The sequence below is a fragment of the Diplotaxodon limnothrissa genome, linkage group LG7, assembly GCF_057381915.1.
Source record: "Diplotaxodon limnothrissa isolate DT_005_m linkage group LG7, D_limnothrissa_male_GT1.1, whole genome shotgun sequence".
NCBI lineage: Eukaryota > Metazoa > Chordata > Actinopteri > Cichliformes > Cichlidae > Diplotaxodon > Diplotaxodon limnothrissa.
This window is the reverse complement of record NC_140602.1, coordinates 8,717,781-8,730,823: the sequence shown is the minus strand read 5'-3', so window position 1 is coordinate 8,730,823 and position 13,043 is coordinate 8,717,781. Positions and strand designations below refer to the sequence as shown.

Genomic DNA, 13,043 nt, shown 5'->3' with positions numbered 1-13,043 from the left:
TTTTGTTGTATTTCATCAAACAAAATCTAACATCAGACACAGATAACCCCCATAAATACAAAATTTAGTTTTTCAAATGATGATTTTATTTATTAAGGGGGGAAAAGTGATCAAACCTACCTGGCTTCTGAAAAAAAAATTGCTCTCCCTCTGTTCAATCATGGCTTAACTGTGATTAAAACTTTTATTCAGAAAAGCTGATTTTACTTTCTGACTTCACATGATCTAAAGAAAAATTTGAAAAACAAATTGACTATCTATGAGTCTGGAAAGAGTTACAAACACATTTCTAAGGCTTTGGGACTCCAGTGAACCACAGAAAGAGTCATTATCCACGTATGGAGTGACTGGCTTACCAAAATTACTCCAGGAGCCATCGACGACTCATCCAACAGATCAAAAAGATAACCCAGAACAACATCTAAGGTTGGTAAAGATAAATGTCCATGATTCAACAATAAGAAAGAGACTGGGCATGCATGAGAGAGCACAGAGGCAAAAACCACTGCTGACCAAAAAAAGAACACAAAGGCTCATCACACATCCTGAAAATATCCCCAAGACTTTTGGGAAAATAATCTGCGGACTGTGACAAAAGTTGAACTTTTTGGAGGGTTTAAGTCCCGTTATATTTGGTGTAAAACTAACACAGCATTTCATAAAAAGGTCATCACATCATTAGTCAAAAATGTTGGTGGTAATGTGATGTTCCGGGGCTGCTTTGCTGCTTCGGGATGACTAGCTGTTGGAATCATGATTTCTGCTCTCCACCAGAAAAGTTTATGCCCTGAAGGTCAAGGACATTTGGGTTATGTAGCAGGACAACCACCAGAAACACACCACCAACTGCACCTCTGAATGGCTGCAAAAACACAAAAACAAACAAACAAACAAAAAGGTTTTGGAGTAGTTTCAGCAAAGTCTGGTTTTAAGTCTGATTGAGATGCCTTAGCATGACCTTAAACAGGATGTTTATGCTGAAAAACCTAATGTACCCGGATTAAAACAATTAGGCAAAGAAGATTGGGACAAAATCCCTCCACGATCATGTGAAAGACCCATTGGCAGTTATCACAAAAACTCCTCTCTGCCAAGGATGGTACAAACAGTTATTAGGTTTAGGTGGCACTTTTCTTGCATTAAACTGTCTGCTCTTGGACTAAACTTGCACAGTTGACTGTCTGCAAATTCAGCCCATCTTTAGATTTATTCAGTCTCTTACTAGACTCATAAGCACCCACAACTACTTTTGCCATATTTCACCTCACAAAATATGGCAGCACCATTTGTTTTTGTTTCAGAATCTGACTTTATTCTGTTGCACTCTCACGAACGTTCATTGCACATGAAACCTTTCAAGCAGTGCTAAACAAAGATCAGCTTGTCCATAATTTCTTGTTTTAAAGATTGGCATGTACGACATTTTGTGCGAAGGCCAGCACACTCGCTGTAAACACAGATGGTCAAATTTGACCATCTGTGTTTACAGCGAGTGTGAGGTTTAAAAAGGTGCAGACATCTAGCGCAGACATAAAAGAGATAAAAATGTGTCTTTATGCACCAGTGAGACGTATTTGCACAGCGACATCTGCACTCAGAAATCTATCCATAGATGCCTTTGAATATCAAGTTGATCACTGATTCATTCTGGTTTTGTATTAACTCATTGTTTCCATTATTGGTAACACCTCACCACAAATGTGTTGTGCCAGCTGTGCTTTAATATAGTGATGTGAGAAAGGTTGCTAAGGTTTAATATATTTTTTAAAAAGTAATCTCCTCCATACCAGGTTATAAGGTTATTTAAATGCAACCTCAACTGAACAACAGCACATCCTCCTAAAATCATTTATTTCCTCTGTAGTGGACTTTTGGTTTTGGTTTATATGTTTTGACTTATTTCAGCTACCCTACCAAAGGTTAAACTGAAAGATAATTTTATCCCTCTCTAGGATCTCCAGGATATGACACATTATTTGTTTAACAAAACTTTATTTAGGCTTGTTTTCCAGCAAGAAAACCAGAGGTTGCTGTCGTTGAGCTGACCACGAACTCCTCTGGATACCACAGCAGCAGCAAATCTGCAACAGAATGACTGAAAAAGAAAAGGCAGGCTTTGGCAGGAGCTTCAGGGAGCTGTGCACAAATGAAAGAAGCTGTAAAGAAGAGTGGGCGAAAATTCTTCCACAACGATGCAAGGGTCTGATAAAGACACGCAGACGTCATGTTTTCTGATGTGCTGATAAATCTTTCATCTAAGTTAGACTATACTTTCATTGTTACTATATTTTTATATTTCTTAGCATCTGCATACAGAACTACAGATCATTGAAGTCTGTTGTATATCATGTGAAACAGAGAAGTAAGCCATTGAAATCATGCTCTGATAGAAGCTTATTAAACTTCATCTATGATTGATACATATGACATATTCATGTGTAACACAATAAAGCAGCACTTTGTCTAGCCTGACTTATTCAGAAGACTAGCAGACACTCTGACAACATCATCCAGTTGGATAGTTCAGTTATCTTTAATCTTTACATGGAGGAACATAGAAATGTCATCAATGTGGTGCATCTTCCAGTAAGTCTAATCAGTTTTCAAGCTGGTTGATCTCACGTCCTGACCTCTGTAAGTCAATAAGTAGATCACAGCAAGCAACAAAAAGCTGCCGACTCATCTCCTGTTTGATCTCATTAACACAGCAGTGGCTCATTGTTCAGGAATTTCTTACTGTCTGTGACATTTCACAGACTCCCTTCATTGTCTACCTGCCGCCAGTCTGTTCAAGGGTTATTTGGACAGTCTGTGTTACATTATGAGACCAACAGTGGCTGAGAATCTTTCTGCCTCTAGGTGAGCTCTGAATGTACTCTTTGGGATAATATTTTAGCTTCAGATGAGAAAAAACGTGTCTGTAAACGAGTGAACATTGTAAAACACCAGCAGAAGGATTGTTTGATTAATTGTTGCATTGGGAGTAGCTGTCCCATAAAAAGAGATCAGGTGTAAAAACCTTTGTCTCAAAAGGTTCTTGCATTTTAACAGGGTTTGGGCATGCCTGCTGTATTTGCGCTTGTACCTTAAACAAAAGAGGGTGTTGATCTTTTCCAGATCATTACTCACTGTGAGAATTAGCAATTATTACAATTCTAAGTCTGTTTATTTACACATGGTCCATGTAAACAAGCTACAGTTGTTATGTGACGGCTGTGTGCAGGCAGGAAAAGGACCCAAAGTGCAGACTCCGGAGACAGAAAGTAACTCAAAACAGCTTTAATGCTGAACTCAAAAGGGTAACAAAACTAAGAATACAGAATACACCTACACAGCCAGCACACACAGCAAGATAAGGGTAGATAAGCATAGATCACAACAAATGAAAAACTGAAACACAGGGCTTAAATACATAGAGGGAGCAATCAGGGAATGGACAACAGGAGGGAAACACAGCTGGGGCAAATCAGAACTGACGAGACAAGGAAGCGTAAACTGAACACACTGAGATAAGACAGAGACCTTCAAAGTAAAACAGGAAACACATAATACAGACTGAACAAAAGACACAGACTCACATGCAGACACTACAACAGAGGGAACAGAGACGTGGGACCAGGGCAGACACAGACACTGACTGGACACGGGGATATAGCGGACAGGGGAGACAGCAACTAAGGATTACACAGAGACAAACCATAAGACATGACTCTAACAAAAACCCAAAGACTAGAAATGATAAATAATATAATAAACTCAAAAACCCTGGGTCAACGACCCAGGCATCCTAACAACAGTGGCTAGTCATGCGTTTGTTTTTCTCCTTCTGCAACTCCCAGTGAGCTTCAAATCCAGATTATAACATGTCTGCATTGCAGCTCCCAAAGATGTGGGCGAAAGGTTGACTCATGGTACAGCTGATCAAAAGGAGTTACTCCAACCACGTGTTTGGCTCAAATATCCCTTATTTAAGTTGTGTGTTAATTATCCTTTGTAGCTTGGAAGACATAAACAAAGTTTGTCACTTTTTAATTTCTTAATACACTTAGATCCATGTGTTGACAAACAAATAATGCAATCAATATATGATTGACATGCAGAATTTCAGCTTTTATTCAAGGCCTTTAACAAAAGCATTGAAGTAACTGTTTAGGTGTTGCATCTGTTTTAGCTCCTTATATTGATACATTATTTTTTAAATTCATGAATAGAAACACAGTGGGTTTACAGGAAAGTGAAAACTGATTCAAATTGTTGGACTGATAAAACTAAAATTGACTTGATGGAAAGAGAAAAGTATGGAGAAGGAGGGAAATAGCTCATGATCTGAAACAACCACAGAATCTGTTAGTGATGGAGACAGTAAGACAGTGTTTATTGATAACATGACTGCTGATAAATGTAGCAGGATTGTGAAGTGTACAGGGCTACGCTTTCTGCTCAGATTCAGCCAAATGCTGCAAAACCGATCAGACCAAGCTTCACGGTGCAAATGGATAATGACCTAGAGTATGCTGCAAAAGCAAAGCAAGAGTTTCTTCGAGATATAAACGTTCTTCAATCTCAAAGTCAGTCACATGATCTCAACTCAATGGAGCGTGCTTTTCAGTTACTGAAAGACCCACAGACAACAGGATTTGAAGGTGGCTGCTGTAAAGGCCTATCAGAGCATCCCAAAGGACGACTTTTTGCGATGTCCAAAAATGATTTCCGACACAGGAGTTTCATCTAACTAAAAACTGTATTTCTAAAATCCAAAATATGTTAGTTTCTCCAATGACGTATGAACCTCTGAATATCTGGGGATTTACATAAAAAAATTACACTACTGTGAAAAAAAGTCTGTATTTCACTTGATAGCCGTTTATTAATCCCTCAAGTTTAAAATCACAGTTGTTTTTAATGGCTAGTATGTGCATTAAGTATATAATATAAGGTAAACATGCAAATCTACAAACATCAAATCAAATCACTTTTATTGTCACATCACATGTGCAGGTACATTGGTACAGTACATGTGAGTGAAATTCTTGTGTGCGAGCTTCACAAGCAACAGAGTTGTGCAAAATACAATAATGTAAACAAGCAAAATACAAGAATGGCTACATCTGAAACTAATAAATATATGTACAATATATAATAGTATATGCATTTCTGGATGTGTATACTAAATATTTTTCTACGTGTGTGTGTGTGTGTGTGTGTGTGTGTGTGTGTGTGTGTGTGTGTGTGTGTGTGTACACATATTTTACAAATTAAATAGAGTAAACAATAAATAAAATATATAAAAATATACAGAGTTGAGACATGTGCAAAACAGTGGCATTACTGTACAGTATGGAGTGCATAATGTTAAAGTTCCAGTAGTGAAGCTGAGGTGTCTATGACGTGTTCAGCAGTCTGATGGCCTGGTGGAAGAAGCTGTATCTCTGACATATACATGTCATTATCCATATATCTCTGATAAGCCATATTCATTCAAAACAAAGGGTATTGACGTTCACGTCAGTTGTTACCGACTCTTTTATTTATTTGTTATTGCTAGATTATTGCGGCGAGGCCCTTTAACAAAACTATAAACATTTCCATGTGACTCTTGAACGCCACTTGAGCGTCCTATTCTCCTCTGATTGGTTAGTTCAGACCACGTGGCTATGACGTCTCGGACAGCAGCAGCTGTGGACAGTTGGAGGAGTTAGCATATTTCTTTATTTTGCTCTGAAGCCAGAGCTGGTGGTTTCATGTCGCGCCGTTTGTTTGTACTGAGGCGGATTCCTGTCCGGGTCTGGGTGTGAGCCTCTTCGGTCGGCGTGTCCCAGGTTAATCATGTCTTCGCCTGAGCACGGTGAAACTTTCAGTCAGCTCAATAAGTTTGAGAAACTGTCGTGGAGGCCCTCCATCCGCGACTCAGGTTTGTAAACACAGGCGACTGCTCTGCAGCTGGATCCAATCAGCAAGCCTTCCTGAGAAGTTAATGTAAATACTTGGTAATGCTGCTCAGAGCTCGCTGCCTCTTTGGGCAGAGCTGGCTGCTCATTTGCATTAGCTGGGCTTTGTCTGTGAGCTAGCCATACTAGCTTTGTGTGCATTCTGCATCGCTACAGCAGCTACACAGGCCAAATGTTGCTAACGTTGCTACGGAAGCCAGCAGAAATCAGCCACTGAATATTTCAGTGTTATTGTTGCTTATGTTCCCATTTAAATGGAAATGAAAGACAAAGGCACAGCAATGGTTTTCATATTCTGTAAGCTCTCCCATACATGAAGTGGATTCTCGGTTACACAAAGCATACTTAAGAATAGAAAATGAGAGCGGTTACACCTGTAATCCTGATTTCTCTGAGTGTAGCAGTGCACAGAGTATCTTGATTCACCGAGGAAGTACAATAGCTGTGGCTTAAAAACAAAATAAAAAAAACTATGGGAGTATACGATGACTGTATTCATATACTTCTACGGTTTTTACTGGGATCGTCCCAGAAACATCAGCCTCGGTTTGCTGGAAGTGTGACGCTTGGCTGAATATACGTGACTGTGGTTGTTCAACATTTGTAAAGCCTGCAGTGTGGTTGAAGTAAAATAAACAGGTGTGACGGCGGTGGAGCTATCAAATGATCGTCCAGGAGCTCCAGAAAATCTTTTCCATGACAGAAGGATCGTGGACAACACCAGCTGCTCACAGCAATCTGTGAGATCCTGTAATTGGTCTGTAGTGAAAAGGGGAAAGAAATGTCCCTTTGGAAGTTAAAATGAAACGGTAGATGCTAATTAGTTCAACCCCTGACAAGAACATGAGAGAATTGGTTTATGAATCTGTCTTTTTCTCTGTATATCTTGCAGCCACTAAGAAGCGAGCACGGTGGTTTCAGGCCCGGCGCATCTTCTCCCCTTCCTGCCCAAACCTGCGGATCCCCAACAGGTTTCTGAGAGAAGGTACTAAACCTGCACAGACACCACACTGGACGGTCTAAACTCATAAACAGTAGAATTCAAAGTGCAGGAGCTGCAGTTAATGTCCTGTAAAGCAAAGCTAGAAGTGTTATATTGCTCCTAATAGAACTATTCAGAGGGGAGAAAGAAGTCTGCGTGATGATTTACATGGTGGTGTGTGGCGATGAGACTGATGGTGTCTGTCTACAACTCCTCCTCCCCCCACAGGACACTGCATTCCTCCTGCCCGCAGTGGACACCGCTGTGTAGCAGACAGCACCAACCTGTATGTGTTTGGAGGCTACAACCCAGACTTTGATGAGGCAGGCGGCTCAGAGAACGAAGACTACCCTCTGTTCAGGGAGCTCTGGCGGTATCATTTTGCCACAGCATCCTGGCAGCAGGTCCGCACAGAGGGGTACATGCCCACGGAGCTGGCTTCTATGTCAGGTAAGGACTGATGCTGCTTTTATTTTTATTCCCTTGGTATAAGGGACAAGCTGGAGGTGGCGGCTGGGGAGAGGGAGGTCTGGGCCTCTTTGCTTAGGCTGCTGCCCCCGCGACCCGGATGAAGCGGATGAAGATGGATGGATGGTATTCAAATGATGTGATGTGGTTCTGCTGGATTGATGAAAATATTTTTTGACTTATTCCAGTATTTTTATCAGCATATTCTAAAGGCTGTATGCACACCCCTGCCTTCATTTATGCAATACACACTGAGCACATGTGGTTAGTCTAGCTGTTATTGAAAAGCAGCTCTAAATTCACCCCTGCACACTTTTTTTTTTTTTTTTTTTTTTTTTTTTCCTTGAACTCACACAAATAAATTAGGACGCATCACATTTGAGGCTAGAAGCTGGCCTGCATTTCTCAGCAAGTTGTGAGACTTTTGGTTGCAATTTACAGCTCAGTTAATTTAGGTGTGAATTCTGGCATTTTATAGCAATGTCTTTTTTTTAGCAATAAAAATAAAATATTCTGCTCTAAATGATATTTCTCAAGTTCATACTTTTATCTGATAACTAAAGTTTTATCGTTGTTTAGTCAACAAACAGATGCAAAGTCCTGCAAAAACTAAACTCTTTGGTTTGTAATTCATTATTTGTGTAGTCACAGTTGACTGTTGTGTAGACTTTAGGGGGACCTTTTGGCATAAATGTATTCAGATTTATTTTTAGAATTAGTCCATATAAGAGGGAGGTCCACCTCCACACTACATTGTGTTGTCATGTTTCCACAGCATAGGCAGAAGTGTGCAGTGAAGGCCATTTAGTTGGTTGAAATCTGTAGCCTCACCACTAGGTGGCACTAGCAGAGAAAGCAAAGCTAGCAGAGGTGTCTCTTCTGGGATAAAAAAAACAAAAAACTACAGTATTCAGAGGACAGAAGTCTGCATGATGATTCACTGTGTTGCATCAAGATGAGACTGCCTGAGAACCACTGAGCCTGGTTTGTGTGCGCCAGTGTGTCTCACTAACGGACGTGAGCCAAAAATGACCTGACGGCGGCTGCCGTGCCCTGCACTTTAATGTCTTTCTGGTTTTGTGTCAAAGTGATTTCCAATGTTTATGCATTTTCTCTCTCGGTGTGTTGGTGTGTGTGTTGGTGTGTGTGTTGCTTCTATTGGTAAATAAACTGTAGTGTAGTCTCAGGATTTATCAAGGTTATGTATTAAATAAGGAAATGACCCGTTTTGCAAGTATCTTTGTGACTTGGCTTTTTTGTACCTACATTATAATCAGTCCTTTGTATCGACTTTAATGTTTTTATACAACTGCTATGTTATTTGTCTCTTGCCCTCCTGGCAAGATCACTCTTAAAAAATATACATTTTTAATATCATAGAAACGTTTTGGCTGGATACATAAAAGATATATAAAAGTCACTTTGCCAAAAACTGATTGCAGCTTCTTCGTGACAGGAATATTCTTTTCTGGCTCAACATGACTTTACATCATTCATGCGAGATGAGATCTAGAAAACACTTTGACTCAGATTTCCTATAGGTTTTATAACAGAAGACTCCTGTACAAAACATTCAGGGTTTTGTTGTTTCTTTTTATTCCCAAACTTCACTCCTAATCAACAAAACTGAGTTTGATGCTGTTATCTTTCCCCAGCTGTCCTACATGGGAACAACCTGCTTGTGTTCGGTGGCACCGGGATTCCATTCGGTGAAAACAACGGCAACGACGTCCACGTTTGCAACGTTCAGTACAAACGATGGAACCTGCTCAGCTGCAGAGGGAAGAAGCCCAACAAGATCTATGGACAGGTAACTGTTTTTGTGTATGAGGTCCTTTTGAATGTTCTGTCCCATCCCATCTGTTACAACCATTTATCCTCCTTTTCCAGGCCATGGTCATCATAAATGGCTACCTTTATGTGTTTGGAGGGACGACGGGCTACCTTTACAGCACCGACCTGCACAGGCTGGACCTGACCACCAGGGAGTGGACCCACATCAAACCCAATAACGCGCCCTCAGACCTACCTGAGGAGAGGTCAGTCACCTTAGGTCATTCATACACAGCTAAAAGCAGCAGGCACACTTTGTTAAACACACAGTGAATTCTCGACATGTGGCTCCAGATTTTCTGAAAATGAATCAATAATTTTGCAGATATAGACATGAGCTAGCTCATGACGGGCAGAGAATATATATTTTTGGAGGCGGGACTTCCTGGACATCATATCCACTAGACAAGGTGAGAGTAACTGGCACTTAAACACCATTGCATGCAAACTTGTTGTCGTCCTGTCTTTAAATTAAGGTTATTTGTGTTCATCAGATTCATGCTTATAATTTGGAGACAAACTACTGGGAGGATATCATGACAAAACCCCAAGAAAAAATAGGTTTGACTCATGTTCAACTTTTATTTACAGCGGTAAAGCGTTTTGACTGCCACAAGTCAAATTCATTTCATTTTCTTCTCACAGGATATCCTGCCGCCCGTCGATGTCACAGCTGTGTACAGGTCAAAGAGGGTGAGTGTTTCACACGACATCATCAAACGGGCTTTCTCTGAAATGTTTCTGCTTCATGCCTCTTTTTATGTGCAGAGGTTTTTATATGTGGGGGTTATAACGGAGAGCGCATCCTGTCAGACCTCTGGAAGCTCAACCTGCAGACTTTTCAGTGGACAAAGCTTCCTGCGATCATGCCGGAGCCGGCTTACTTTCACTGTGCTGCGGTCACTCCGGTCAGTACCATCGCACACTGAGAGAACAAAAACTAAATCGTCATAGAGTAGACTCAGATTTCATCCTCTGGTGTTCCTTTTCCTTTAGGCCGGCTGCATGTACGTCCACGGCGGAGTCGTCAACATGTCTGGGAATCGAAGGACTGGCTCTCTGTATAAAGTGTGGCTGGTGGTTCCCAGCCTGCTGGAAATGACCTGGGAGAAACTGCTGAAAACTTTCCCTCACTTATCCCAGCTGTCCACCCTCCAGCTGCTCAGCCTGGGACTGACGCACACGTTAATCCAGCGGCTCAAATAAAGACTGAATGCAGCGGTATGTGATGGCGTAGCACGGACTCTAAGATGTCTGACGATTTAGGGTGAAAGGACAAAGTAAGCCTGATGATGTCAGATAGTTATGAAAATACTTTGCCTTTTTACATTAGTCTGATGTAAATGTGTGGGTTGTTTTAAAAAAGTGCAATTTTTTTTTTTTTTTTTTTAAGTTTCCCAGTGTGTCATATGTGCACGCATCCATCAGAAACTGTGTAGAAAATAGAAATTACTGTATGCTGTTTGTTTTTCACTTCTGCCTTCTTCAGGTTTTTCTTCGTTTTTTGGTCGTGGAAACTTGTGGAGCCTGAGAGATATTTTATAAACTCCAAAGACCACTTGTTAAAAGGCCAAATGAATGTTGGTACAGTAGTGAAGTTTTAGCTTTTATTTAGAGGCAAAGACTTTTTTGTCTGTTCTTTCTTTTCCCAATCCTGAAGTGGAACAGGTTGTGCAGCACTACCCTCAATCAGTCCTGCTGTTCCCTCTTCAAACCCAGCAGAGGCACCAGTTTGTAGGCCCTGACATTTAAATAGAAAGTTTCGAGATTCTCAGTAAAAAGCAGACTTGTATTTCTGATTGCTTTTCACAGTTTAAGTAACACATTTCAGCCTCAAAGACTCACTGATTAGGGTGCTGATTTGGAGCTGCGATTAAAACTCGATCGTTCAAATTGAAAAATGTTCCTCTTGCCGGTCACAATTAGGCCTTCTGATCAGATGAAAACATGTGACACGGCATCACTGTGAAATATCTTATGCCTCTTCAATTTTTATTCCTCTTTTTTGGGGGGGGAGGGGAAAAAATGAAAAACCTGCTTTGAACGCCCGTAGCTCCAGAGTATCTATTTATTTAGTGCCTTTTGAATTTCAAAAAGTGGGGTGTACAAATTGGTCTGCAAGAGTCCAAGTTTATTTCACTCAGTGTGTAGCCCTTTTTTTTTTTTCTTTTTTTGGTTTTGTTTTGTTATTCGCCCACTAGGTTTTAGTCGGTGCTCTTCACAAGCTATGTATGCTTAACTAGTCTGTTATTTTAAACCCACGAAGCCATTTTTACTATTTAAATCACTGTGCTGCTGTTTTTATTCTATTAGAAATCTTTGAACTGCACCCTACTTGTAGCTGTACTTCCCCAGAAACCCCAACCCAACATTTCTGTCACGTTCAGTTTTTTCCACTTTAAAGCCAAGAATCCATTTCAACTTTTTGTACTGCAACATGCATTGTTGATATTATTATTATTATTATTATTATTATTATTATTATTATTATTATTATTACTACTACTACTACTACAACATTGTTGTTTTTTTAGAGATTCTGTGCTTTGGTACTTGGCAAGGAACATTAACAAACTAGTAACAAGGTGTGGAAGGTGTACTCAGGATGTGAAATACTGTGATCAGTCTGATGAGCCGTGCAGACACTCATCATTGAAACATCAGCAGGTTCAGTGTGAAACCAGATCTAGGCACACCAGCAGCTTTGTTTTTTGTTTTAGTTACTGTGGACTGTAAATCTTTGATACTGTTGTGGTTCTCCTAGTTGCTTTCATGCAATTTATTATTATTATTATTTTATTTTTTAAAAACACATTTTGCCTTGCATTGAGCATTTGAATTCACGTTAACTGCAACTGTGCTGGTTCGATTTCGAGCTGCGTTAATCTGACGGCTATTCTACTACGATCCCTTTTGTACACTGCGCCACACCTCAGTTCCTTTAATCATGTCATGGCCTTATTCATTTCTATTTTGAAGCATTCTGCTTCACTGCGTGCTCAAACTTAGTAACGACGTTGCTTCAGATTGACATGTTCAATATTTGCATCATTTTTTTGATGTTAATGAAAGCTCAATGATCTGTTGCATGTCGGTATGGTGTGCATGTCACTTTAAACTCTTGGGAGAAAAGTTGAATGTCTTTATAAAAGGCAAATATGGCTGCAATATGTTTTGTAATTTCTGTGTACAAACAATTTAAAAACGCAGGCAGCTGGTTTTTCAAAACATTGTATTGACTCACTTTTTTTTTTTTTTTTTCCTTTTCCCCCCCATAGCCTGTTCATAGAGAACAAATCTTTGCTGGCACAGCCTGCCATGCCTGGTTTCCAGTTAGTCTTTTGAAAAATTCAGTACACGAGCGTTCAGGTCTAAGGTGTTGCGTATCAGTGTGTACCTTAAAACATCATCTGAAACATTACAATTGGGTAATACAACCTAAAATGAACAAACGGCAGAATAATACAGTCATTTATTTAACAAAAAAAAAAAAAAAAAAAAATGTAGAAGCAGTTTGTTGAAAAGCTAGGTACCATCTTACTGCCTCTATAAGAGGCTAAGTACAAGCCAGATGCTGCTAATCAAATGTACTTGATGGTGGGAAGGAAGAACTCCTTTTGGTAAGTCTGTTTTATTTATAAGCATATTTTAAAAACAACACAGGTTGACTAAAGTGCTGTACAATAAAACTCAGTCACAATTAAATGCTAGGGATTAATGTGTGGTAAGACCCCCTAGGGGTCTCCAAGGGATGGTGGTTTGACAGCCACGGGACTTGGGACACGTGCAGTCATTGAGTCGACCATGAACTC

At 40.1% G+C, this 13,043-nt stretch overlaps 1 protein-coding gene across 1 annotated transcript; it reads left to right on the top strand.

Moving 5' to 3' along the window:
- The first annotated feature begins 5,686 nt into the window (after window positions 1–5,686).
- LOC146627728 (kelch domain-containing protein 10-like) lies at window positions 5,687–10,644 on the top strand. The gene is made up of 10 exons (XM_085357326.1): window positions 5,687–5,911; window positions 6,841–6,933; window positions 7,159–7,380; window positions 9,054–9,208; window positions 9,289–9,437; window positions 9,557–9,641; window positions 9,726–9,792; window positions 9,877–9,924; window positions 10,000–10,139; window positions 10,228–10,644. Exons 1-10 carry the CDS (start codon window positions 5,827–5,829, stop codon window positions 10,435–10,437), a joined length of 1,254 nt encoding a protein of 417 aa, XP_085213452.1. The 5' UTR covers window positions 5,687–5,826; the 3' UTR covers window positions 10,438–10,644.
- The last annotated feature ends 2,399 nt before the right edge of the window (window positions 10,645–13,043 follow it).

Excerpts from the sequence above, each read along its gene's own strand:
- LOC146627728 (XM_085357326.1), top strand. The coding sequence starts at position 5,827 with ATGTCTTCGCCTGAGCACGGTGAAACTTTCAGTCAGCTCAATAAGTTT. Across the intron at positions 7,381-9,053 it reads GGAGCTGGCTTCTATGTCAG|CTGTCCTACATGGGAACAAC; the intron begins GTAAGGACTGAT and ends ATCTTTCCCCAG. Across the intron at positions 9,209-9,288 it reads CCAACAAGATCTATGGACAG|GCCATGGTCATCATAAATGG; the intron begins GTAACTGTTTTT and ends CTCCTTTTCCAG.